We start from the raw sequence: 11,447 nt of genomic DNA on the forward strand, positions 1-11,447 counted from the left end.
CACACACACACACACACACAGAAACTCTTTTTTAGTGAGGTCAATGTCCTTGCGCAGGGATTCATTTGTAAATGCTCTGTAAATAATAAAACAATAAAACAAATGGATTACACTGGCTGAGAGTGAGAGGACACAATCCACGTGCAGCCATCCACTCTGTGTGGATTAGACAGGAGTCACTGGCAGACCGCATGGGCATATGGAAATGGGAGAATTATGCACAGATAGAGAAATAGATAGATAGATAGATAGAGTAGATAGATGATAGATGATAGATGATAGATAGATAGAAGATAGAAAGATAGAGAAGATAGATTAGATAGATAGATAGATAGATAGATAGAGAAGATAGATAGATACATACAGTATATAGTAGATAGATACAGTAGATACAGTAGACAGATTGATAGATAGATAGACAGATAGATAGATAGATAGATAGATACAATAGACAGATAGAGTAGATAGACAGATAGATACAGTAGACAGATAGATAGAGTAAATAGATAGATAGACAGATGATAGATAGATAGATACAGTAGACAGATAGATAGATAGATAGATAGATAGATAGATAGATAGATAGATACAGTAGACAGATATATAGAGATAGATAATTAGACAGAGTAGATAGATAGATACATACAGTAGATATATAGATAGATAGATAGATAGATAGATAGATAGATAGATAGATAGATAGATATTTACTGGAACAATGTACAACATTCCCTTTATGTGACAGAGTGTGAAACCCGCCTTACAGTCTCAGCGGGGACGTGGCCTCCTCTGTGCCTCCGCGGAGGCCTCGGCCGAACCCGCGTCACATGGTGGAGAGGCAGACCCTGCGTAGGCAGCTCTGACAGACCCTCCCAGGATGCCGAGCGGGATAGCGGCGAGGAATACGACGGCACGGAGGGCGGTGGAGAAGAGCTGGAGTCGTCACACAGACCTGGTGGCAGGTGAAGAGATTATAAGAAGACGTGAGGGCAAGAAACGTAGAAGAGGGAGGGAGAGGTGGAAATCACAGGGAGCCGCCGTTTCCTATTTAAAGATGACAAAATAAAAAAAATAAAAAAAATAAAAAAAATAAAAAAACGGTGAGCGTGCTGAGATGTACTGACTCAGACTTGGCTCACGTCAGATTAAAACAGCCATTAACAGACTTCTCAGATGACAGAGACAGAAAGGAGGGGGGGAGTCAACAGAAAAAGCATTAATGGAGCCCTGAAAGAGACAGGACGGGGTCTGAGCTGAACAGGAAAGAGGGGAGAGAGGAGGAGGAGAGGAAATATAGCGGTACTCACTCAGCCTGGTGGAGACAGGGCGTATTCGTCTTGTTCTCGAGCTGCGCTTCTTAATGGCTATAGTGTCCTGGGAGAAAAAGAAAAGAAAAAAAAAAAATACTGAGACGCGGAGGGATAGTATGAGAGTGAGCTACACAAGTAGCAACGAGTAAACATGTCAAGAAGCACAAATGAGGCCTCCTTTAGGCCAATCAGTGCAGCTTTGTCATTCCGAGTGCTGAAGAAATCAAACAGCAAAAGCAGTCAATGCAAAATAAACACACACTGGGACGTATAAAGGTAGATGATGCAGAACAGTACAAACAGTCAACGCTGTGAATACATTCATGGGGTGGCAGGACAAGCTTGATTGTAGAAAATCTGAAAGGAACTCGATCTAATTTGTTGAAACGATTTTTCATGAAAGGAAAGACTGCACCAATTTTTGGCACAAGGATTAAGGAAAACTGCTGGTTTACGGTTTTATGCATGGCGTTACTCTCAGGATAACAATAGCTATGTTTCCATCTGCACGTTTTTATCCGAGTTAAGCTATATCGAATGAAAAATGCCTTATGGAAACAGTAAAATTTGACGGAATTTCATGAATATCAACTCAAAGGAAATACGTGCGGGCTCATCGGATTTTATCTTGATCCATATACAGTATGCTGCGATAAACGCTGATGGAAACGTTATTTGCCGAATGAATAATGAATTGCGATTAAGTTTTAGGTCATTTTATGGTTGCAACCCACCATAAAATGAAGTTTTAGTTAATTTCCGCCCGGTATTTCAGCTCTGTTTGCACGCATGGCGGGTGTCAACAAAGCCATGATTCAACACTTTTAGATTACTTGATTTGTGCCAGTTTAATGCCAGTCAGGCTTACAGTGTAGGAATTACAGGCCTTTTGGAAATTTAGACGTTCAATACTGAGTTCCAATCAAGCCAACCAGTGAAACGCTTCTAAAGGCCAACACACAATTGAATGGACACTACATCATCAATCCAAGCATTGTTGAAACGTCTCCAGTAGAGGAGTTAGGGCTTTTCAAATTCTGACCTTTCGTGCCTCTGTCAAGTAAGTCAGTGTAAGGTTTCAAATGCCAGAACCCAGAGGAACGTCCATCATTCCATCTGTCCATCACGGGTGCCAGCTTCTTTGGTTAGAAGTGGGGTCCAACTTTATTTCTAGGGTTAGGGGTCATTTCTATATTCAATTCAATTCAAGTCACTGTATTCATCCCAAGGGGGCAATTAAATGACACAAAGAGCAGCATATTCCACCCTATACAGTACATCATCAATAAAACAAATAAATAGATAGAGAAAGGGGATGGGGTGAGTGTATCAACCATCAGTCTAAAGGGTGTTATAGTGCAATCCAAAGATTTTTTGGGGGGGTCCCTCGGGATAAAGGTCACTTTTCTCCTCTGGGAGCTCAACAAACAGAGGCAGTTAACACATTCATTGATTTATATAAGATTAAAGACAACAAAGGGGTAATATCACAAATATACAATAGAATAAACTCCATAAACTGCTCGAATATTCATGTCAGGCAGGAATGGGAGATATGATGGGAAATAGAATCAGAAGATAAATGAGGAGGGATGGAATAATAAATGAGAACGTCCCACTGATACTGCCTCAGGGTCGTGGCGAGAGTCGGAAGAACATCATACGACATTTTGTGACTCCAAAGTTGGAATTCACACAAAAGGGGGACTAAACAAATGCTGGAGGCCGTGTGCTAAAAAGAAAAGTGGCTGACAATTTTCTTTTGTTTTGGGCTTGTCCTTTAATTTTTTATATACTGGAAAGAGATTTCTAAAGAGATAATATTATACCTATACCTAATATATACCATATGACGGCACTAAGTGCACCTTGCACACTATTTACATACAATGTTTACGTTATCTACAGCTTTGTCAATAATAGTTGAAAAGTTATATATTTTTATTTCCTACTTATATATTTTTTCTTATATATTTTAAATAATTTGTTCTTATTTTGTATCCTGTTATTTAATGTATATTCTGTATGTGTGCTGTGTGTCTGGGATCCATAGATATTGGGATTAATATCTATCTATCTATCAATCTATCTATCTATCTATCTACATTTTTTGAACATTAAAGCATGTAAACATGTAAACAAATGACAAGTACAAACCTGAAGATGAGCATGATATGGGACCATGATCTTTGAAAATATTAATAAAAATAAAGTTGCAAAAAAACACAATCGCACCTGAGATGGAAGATGACAAATGTAAAGATGGATACCAGTCCATAAAAACACAACATGAGTCTGTATATTCATACTCACTATGCTGGTGCTGAGCTCCTCGTCTGTGATGTCCAGAGAGTCTCTGTGTCTGTTGAACCTCCAGCCTGTCCCGTCTTTACATGTCCCCTCCCAGTGCTTCACGTGAGACACCTGCCGAGTCTGAGACAGACAGAGCTCTTCAGTCCCCTTTACGCCCACCAGTGGTGGAAGAAGTATTCAGATTACTGTACTTAAGTACAGTAATGCAATACTAAGTACAGTAATGCAATACTTAGTTACATTACAACAACTGTATTGATTTACCAGGGTCTTATGGGTGGCGTAGAGCTCCTGCAGGATCTGGTCCACGATGGAGTTGGTGAGATAGGAAACCACCGACAGCTTCACTTCTCTGCAGAAGATTGGGTTAGAAGAAAGGGAGAGACAGACGGCAAGAGGTTTGGTAAAAGTGAGAGGAAATCAATAACCTGCTTATCAAATCCAAGCCTTTTACCGCCGCTCTACCCTTTTCTACATGTGTCTCTTACTCCAAGGCTCGGTGGATGTCCTGCGCTGCTCGTTCCATCAGAGCGGTCCGAATGGCCGAGCGAGGGATGGACACGCGCTCGGAGACGGATGAGAGCGGAGGACTCAACCTCTCTGCCGCAGAAGAAGACAAAGGGCAGAGCTCGCGACAGAGAGACACCATAGAGTCCACGATCACCTGCAATGGATGCCAGCGATCAGTAACCTGGCCGCCTGTGACGGACCGCGGTGCAAGAAGAGACTGTTAGTCCTACCTGGAGCTCCTTGTCCGCAGCTTTGGCGAGTTCACCAGCCAGAGAGTCCAGTCTCTGCCGCACTGGCCCGTCCACAGACAGCACATGAGCCAGCTCGCACAGGGAAGGGTACAGCTTGAAACAAAAGGAAAAAAATCGGATTAAAATTTCTGTGTTTGTTTCTGAGTGAGTGCGCTCTCCCCATGTTGGCTGAGTCCTGCAGCGGCCCGGGTTCAGATCCAGCCTGCGGCCCTTTGCTGCGTGTCATCCTCCATCTCTCTCTCTCTCTCCCCCTTTCACATGTCTATCCACTGTATCTATCTAATAAAGGACAAAAAATAAAATAATAATAATCTTTAAAAAGAAATCTTATTAGAGATGGTCCAAAAGCATTTTTTGCTTCCGGCTACCAATTCCGACATCTGAACTTGCGGCCGATACACAGTACTGATCTGATGCCAATATGTTAAAAAAAAACTACATATATTTTATTATATTTGTATACTACTTTCCCTGTATGGATGTGATATGGTTGCTGTCTTTTGTTGTCGGTCTGGCTCAGGTGAAACGTTTTGTGAAACGTGAACAGCAAAGAACCTTTAATTACTCAGTTTGACAGTATGTCATGACAGAAAAAAACACATAATTATACTACTTTAAAGTAGATTTTCTTTGGGGCTAAATAACGTGGTATCAGATCTGTGTATAAAGATACCAATACCAGCATTTAAGGCAGTATTGGAGGCTTTTTCCGGTATCAGAACATCTCCAGTTTTTTTTTTTTTTTTTAAAGATGATTTTTGGGGCCTTTAATCCTTCATGATAGCAAGGAAGAAGAAAGGAATGAGGAGAGAGAGGGGGGGTACATATGCAGCAAAGGGCCATGGGTATGACTCGTACCTGCGTACACACTCTACCACTCTACCATACAACGCTCACACATGTTCACATCACTCACAGCGCGGGAGTTCCTGGCCTCTTTTAACACTTGTTTAGCAGCTTGAATCTCCTCCATCTCTCCGGCGCCTCGCAACACACACACCTGCTGCTGGACGCGCACGCAGAAGCGCTCCATAACCTTGGAAACAGACAGACGGGGGGGGTGTTAAGAGTGCAACCGCTCGTGAAACACTCCTAAACATATGGCGAGGGAAGCGGATGAGTGCTACCTGCTCGGCAGTGCTGGTGACCAGTCCTTGGTGCAGCCGCAGAGCCTGTCTCTGAGAGAAGCGCTGGGTCTGGTTGTTCCTCACCAGAGAGCGCTGGATCTGTGCACCAGAGAGGCAGAAGAGAGTTATAAACTGGGCCACAGAAAACACGAGGAGGACAGACAGGAAAGATGAGGCAGTGACGCAACGTGCAGATTGTTGAGGAAACAAAGTGAAATCAAGCGGAGCGAGAGGATGCAGGGCTGTATCCTTTTAGATTTTACATTTCTGGCCACCGTTTTCTAAAAGCATCTTAAGGCTGAGATGATCGTAGGATCCATCTTCCAAACCCGTAAAACCTCTCTTAGAAATGAACATATCAACAAGCTACGAGCAGCCTCTAGATAATGCAAACGACATGTCTCCTTGATTTCTTTGATATTATATAGACCATAAAGGCCTACATAAAAGAGACTTCAGATACAGTATTAGGGGGACCACTAAGGTCTACATAGAAGAGACTTCAGATACAGTATTAGGGGGACCACTAAGGTCTATATAAAAGAGACTTCAGATACAGTATTAGGGACCACTAAGGTCTATATAAAAGAGACTTCAGATACAGTATTAGGGGACCACTAAGGTCTATATAAAAGAGACTTCAGATACAGTATTAGGGGACCACTAAGGTCTATATAAAAGAGACTTCAGATACAGTATTAGGGGACCACTAAGGTCTATATAAAAGAGACTTCAGATACAATGTTCTGGGTGCTTTTTAAAAAATGTTTTTTACAAAGTTATTTGATATTTCTAATGTTGACATTTCCAGCACTTATTATGAAGGCCCATTTTTTGTGATTAAAAAAACTAAAAACGGGTCAAATTTGACCCGAGGACAACATCAGGGTTAATAAAAGAAAGTTGAAAAAGGCCAGGAAAAAAATGACTAAAACATCGGGGAAAAGCGACAGAAGTGTCGAAAAAGACGACCAAAACCAAGACCAGAAAAGATTTTTACCCAGAAAACCAAAACGTTGCATAGTTGGCAGGAAGACAACTTTACTTCTATACTGACCCCTGATGTTCTTTGAGGTAAAATTTGTGATGTTCAAATTATTAATTAGTAAAATTAGACTATATATTAATTCATTTGCGGCAGCATTAATGTAAAGAATGGTTGCCTGAAGCCTGAAATGCTACTTTCCTGATGTTTTTAGATTCTTCTTTTTTCTTTTCCCTTTTTTTCTATATGTGATGCTGTGATGTGATGTTTCAGGTTAAATGTGAACACTAACTTCTGCCTCCAGCCATAGCGAAATTGATCAAAGTTTAGTTTCTTTAACTAACTTTCACACAGTAGCATGAATCATAAAGGGCAGCAAGCTGAAAGCGCTGACTTTTTTTTGGACATCAAGCTTCCTTTTCATACTGAACAACTGTAATAGCAATTGTAATAAACTATCCAGCTGCAGATTTACTGTTTTGCTTCACTCTCGCTGCTCTTGGTGTTGTTTTCGGTCGCAGCAAGCAGCTGTTTGCAGATGAAAAGAGCTATAAAGCCGCTGTATACTAACAGCTCAGCAGCAAACAGCACACAGACACAGTTAGAGTCAGTGAAGTGACAGTGAAGCATTTACTGGAGCAGCTACAGAACCAGATATTCCCCTCAGGGGTTGGTAGAGACCAAAGACAGAGCTAATAAAGACTGACTATGGGACACAATGTCATTTGTTACATTGGTATTTTAAAAATAACAATTATACAGTAGTCAATTAAAGGATTGCTTTGGGAAAATAAAGAGCCCTTGTAGAAAATGTTTGAACCTCGCCTGATCATCCAGACTATTGTTTTCCAGAAGAAGCTAAGAACTTGTTAGCCCGTAGACTAACCATGTGACTAAAATATTCTTTCCTCATTTGGTGAATCCGACAATCCCACCATTATGTGTGGACCATATTTATTTCTTCAGCAGTAGGGTATTTATGATAATCATCACACAAATTGGCCGATCTAGCCATCGACTAACCCAACATAAGTACACAACTCATCCTCCGATTTGCTCTGTTTAAAAAATTAAAAAATCTTTTTGGATACAGTTTCTTGGTCAGAAACCTAAAAAGTCAATGCTCAATTCTGATCCAGAGCATCTTGATGAATTATTGGCTCAAATGCAACGTATAAGTTAAGCACCATGCTAAAGAGGTTGAAAACCCCGAAAAAACGTCCTCAAATCTGGAAGATTGACTTAAATCGGTGGAATTCAGGTTTGTGTTTCTGACATTGACTGTGTCAGTGGCTCTCCGATGCCAACCTTGGTCAGTGCCTGCTCTGTCCTCTCGGGGGCGCTGCGGTACGCCTGGCTGATGTCACTGAGCGGTAGAGGCATGTACTGCAATGTGAAATTACTGAGAGAGAAAGAGAGGAAAGAGCAGAAGAGGAAGGAACAGAGGAAGGGTCGAGTTAATGAAGGAGACAGTAACGGGCAAAAGAGAGAAAGTGGGTTACAGACTCAAGGGTTAGTTAAGGTTAATATCCCCAATGGACAAAGCTCATCCCAAAATATCCCTCCCTATGCCGTGCAACCAGTGAGTAATACTTTGATCTTTGCAACCATGTCATCCTTAGCCTAAAGATAAGTCTGGACCATTTATGATAGCAAAGTGGAAAGCAACAATTGGCTCAGCTCACGTTGCAAATTTCAACATGTTTAAAAGCTGTTAAACAGAAGGTAAATCTATCATGCGTGCTAAAAGTCATCACTTCTTGCAACAGATATACAATCTCTTATTTGTGGACCAAATTGTAGCAAGCACATAACCTATTACATGTCAATGATGGTTTAACATGCTTACTGTTCAAGTGCTCGGGCCACATCTAGAAATCCTCCTGCAGAGGTGTTGTTGCGATCCCATGTCACACTCCTGCAGGGCAAAGTGGTGCATGGCACTGAATACAAACCTCCATGTGGAGTCAATTTTATACTGCAAAAACAAGTGAAATATCCTCTCTCTACATTTCCTTTTCCTTCACCTGAGCGTGGTGTTGATCTGCAGGGCTTTGCTCAGCATCTTGGCTCCGATGTCGTCCATGTTGTTCCCGCTCAGGTCCACTTTCCTCAGGCAGGTGTTGCTGCCCAGGGCGTTGACCAGCACGGTGCCCCGAGAGCGCAGGCGCGAGTCGGCCATGGACAGAGACTGCAGGGCCTGGAGAGGCAGACGGGCAACAATGGAGGGAGAGACATGTGTGTTAAAGTGTATGTGTGTGTGTGTGTGTGTGTTGGGGAGAATATAGGAATAAATAAAATTGAGAAAGCATTGAGCCCTGGAAAGAGAGGAGGGGATGGGGAGCCGTGAGGATAAAGTGCAGTGGTGAAATGTAACAACATGACTTTACATGCTGTGTGAATGAATTATTTACAATATGTCTGTGCAGCGATATAGACCCAGTGCCCGCAAGGGTAACAGGGACAGCAATAATTAATGATACAATGACACGTCTGTCTGGGAATTTTATTGACTTTATTTCTTCTCTCTATTGAAAATTAGAATGTGTAAATGTTTAGGATTTCGGATAGAAAACTAAGCCTTGGGCTTTAGCCCTTTCCTTTTTCGGTTAATTGTGTGAGTCATACTATGTGAAATGGGCCGTCATTCATTTATTCATCATGAAGCAAAACTTTTAGTTATCACTCACACATTCCTCCTCCTGTATGAGGTAAACCAGCTTCTGCAGGACTTCATCCAGGACCCTGCAGACAAACACAGAGACGAGAATGCGTAAGCGGGCGCGAGTCACTTCCTGCTGCCCGAGGAGCAGCTGCCGCTTATGAAAACAGAAGTTGAATCATAAACGCGTATATATTCGAGCTGGCATATGTAACAACGCACATGGCCCCTTTTGCTCATGTACACACACGTGCACACACATACAGTAGATGGAGGGAAGCAGGACACGGAGCACTGGCAGAACCTGTTTTTGATGTTGAAGTTCTTGCCCAGATAAAGGTGTTTGAGGGAGGGGTGTCTGGAGAGGGCCGGCAGTACTGTCAGCAGGTCTGCATCCAGACCTGTCAAAAGACACACACACACACACACACACACACACACACACACACACACACACACCGGTTAATGTTAATTTGAATGATCCAATATTGATTCATAAACTCCAGAATTGATTTTTTCAGTGACTGTAGAGTCTGAAAGCTGCACTTCATTGTGAATTCATGTTAAATAAAAAAGTAAATTAATGTAACTGCTTTGGGGTCAATTCTTAATGTAATCATTGATATTTTTAGTAATGCAGCAGGTTAGAGGCAACTTTATAGAATTGGGGAATCTCTTTTTATATCCAAGCAAAACTGGTTTGGCAACGGAAACACCCCAAATCGAGAATGAATCGCAAATGTATTTGGAAATGTAATCAAATTGGGACATGGTGAATTGCAATCAAATCAATTCAGGAAATCAGTGCCTATACCCAGTACTACTTTGGCTCATTAACAGCCCACTCAAACCTGTCCTGCCCGAGGACAGAGGAGTCACGGTAACAGAGGGATGTGTTGCAGCGTGCCACCGTACCGTTGTCTGATATATCCAGAGTGCCGATGGAAGAGACTCTGGGGAAGAGTTCCTGGAATACAGCAGCTCCTGCAGACCGTAGCTGCAGACAGAGAGAAGGGAAAACCAACATATGCACAGGCATGAATTCCAGTCATTTTAGGTTTAGTCTATGGGGAATTGTTCTATTTTTCTTCAGAGAGGCAGATTTATGAATTTTTAAGTCTTTTATGCAAGCAGTCTGAAGGTTTGTTGTTGAACGCTGAGCTTTGGCTTGCTTGTGATCTGAAGCAGCTCTGCTTAGTGGTAGGGAAAACATCTAGGGTCCTATCTTGTTGTTAATGTCCCATCCAGCACCCCCGTTGTTTAAATAGCAAATGCATCTGCGTCCGTCTTTGCACCCATGGGCGTGCTGGTGTTACAGGGAGGTGTGTTCAGGTGCATTCTGGGCTTATTGCTATCTTGAGGCCGAGGGAAGTGATCGCGCCATTGACCAACAAAAACCTCTAAAGTCAATAACGCAGCATTTCATTGTGACTTTGACAGCGCATTAGTAAATTGCGCCTAGGCTTACGCACGCTATGCTTGTTGCACACACACAGGGAAGCACAGCAGCCCACACACATGCAAAAGATTACAAATTAAAATATTACGATGCAAATCCGCCATCATAATAGCAATGCACAAAGGTACAAACGCGCCTGGCTTTTAAAGGGAATGGGAGATGACACTCTGATTGGTTGATTGCATGTTACGCCCAAAACACAGCTATGATTAATGAAGTACAACCTTTAGGAACCAAGAGCCCGGACCCTTTTTTTTTCACGCCGTGCGCTCAGATCATTAAAATAGGGCCGCTAGGCTACCTGTCACTTGTTTTTCACTTCAACATTTAAATATAAAGTATAAATATCCTAATGACCTGGGAGAGCCGTTTCCATCATCAAAGCTGTGGGTGCACATTAACAGGAACCCATTGGAAGTTTGATATAATTTAATCAACCCGCTTAGTAGTAAAAAAGCAACTTCGTAAAGATGCAAACTAAAAAGTACGGGGAGTTAAACCAGTCGTTTCTCAATAACTAACTATTTTCATTAAAATACTATTTGATCCTCTTGTGCTCTAGGGGGGAATTTGATTTTATGCGACACTTCCTGTGCTTGAAAACTAGAGCCCGACCGATAAAGGATACAAATATTTGGTTATTTAAAAATCTGATATGTCGATATATATATTGAAAAATCCAGAAACGCATAACAAAACATAAACAAATCTCCCTAACATTAGTTACGTGCATAGACCGTTAATATACGGTCTATGGTTACGTGTAGCAATTTATGAGTTCTCACTTTTTATTGTCACAACAGAACAGAGGAACATCAAAATATATTAAA

General features: G+C 41.8%; 1 protein-coding gene across 3 annotated transcripts in view; it reads right to left on the bottom strand.

The window, feature by feature from the left end:
* Positions 1-11,447, bottom strand: part of LOC116695588 (capping protein, Arp2/3 and myosin-I linker protein 3) — a 43,263-nt gene that overhangs the window by 10,716 nt on the left and 21,100 nt on the right. For all 3 annotated transcript variants that reach the window (XM_032525945.1, XM_032525946.1, XM_032525944.1), the window contains 14 exons: positions 10,074-10,155; positions 9,463-9,559; positions 9,187-9,241; positions 8,524-8,696; positions 8,346-8,414; positions 7,805-7,898; positions 5,512-5,610; positions 5,301-5,420; positions 4,364-4,477; positions 4,112-4,287; positions 3,888-3,975; positions 3,624-3,743; positions 1,308-1,374; positions 765-952 (listed from right to left, as the gene is read on the bottom strand). In XM_032525945.1, the coding sequence (XP_032381836.1) occupies positions 765-952; positions 1,308-1,374; positions 3,624-3,743; positions 3,888-3,975; positions 4,112-4,287; positions 4,364-4,477; positions 5,301-5,420; positions 5,512-5,610; positions 7,805-7,898; positions 8,346-8,414; positions 8,524-8,696; positions 9,187-9,241; positions 9,463-9,559; positions 10,074-10,155 (1,542 nt within the window). The remainder of the gene's footprint in view (positions 1-764; positions 953-1,307; positions 1,375-3,623; positions 3,744-3,887; positions 3,976-4,111; positions 4,288-4,363; positions 4,478-5,300; positions 5,421-5,511; positions 5,611-7,804; positions 7,899-8,345; positions 8,415-8,523; positions 8,697-9,186; positions 9,242-9,462; positions 9,560-10,073; positions 10,156-11,447) is intronic.

Source organism: Etheostoma spectabile, chromosome 9 (genome assembly GCF_008692095.1).
Source record: "Etheostoma spectabile isolate EspeVRDwgs_2016 chromosome 9, UIUC_Espe_1.0, whole genome shotgun sequence".
Lineage (NCBI taxonomy): Eukaryota > Metazoa > Chordata > Actinopteri > Perciformes > Percidae > Etheostoma > Etheostoma spectabile.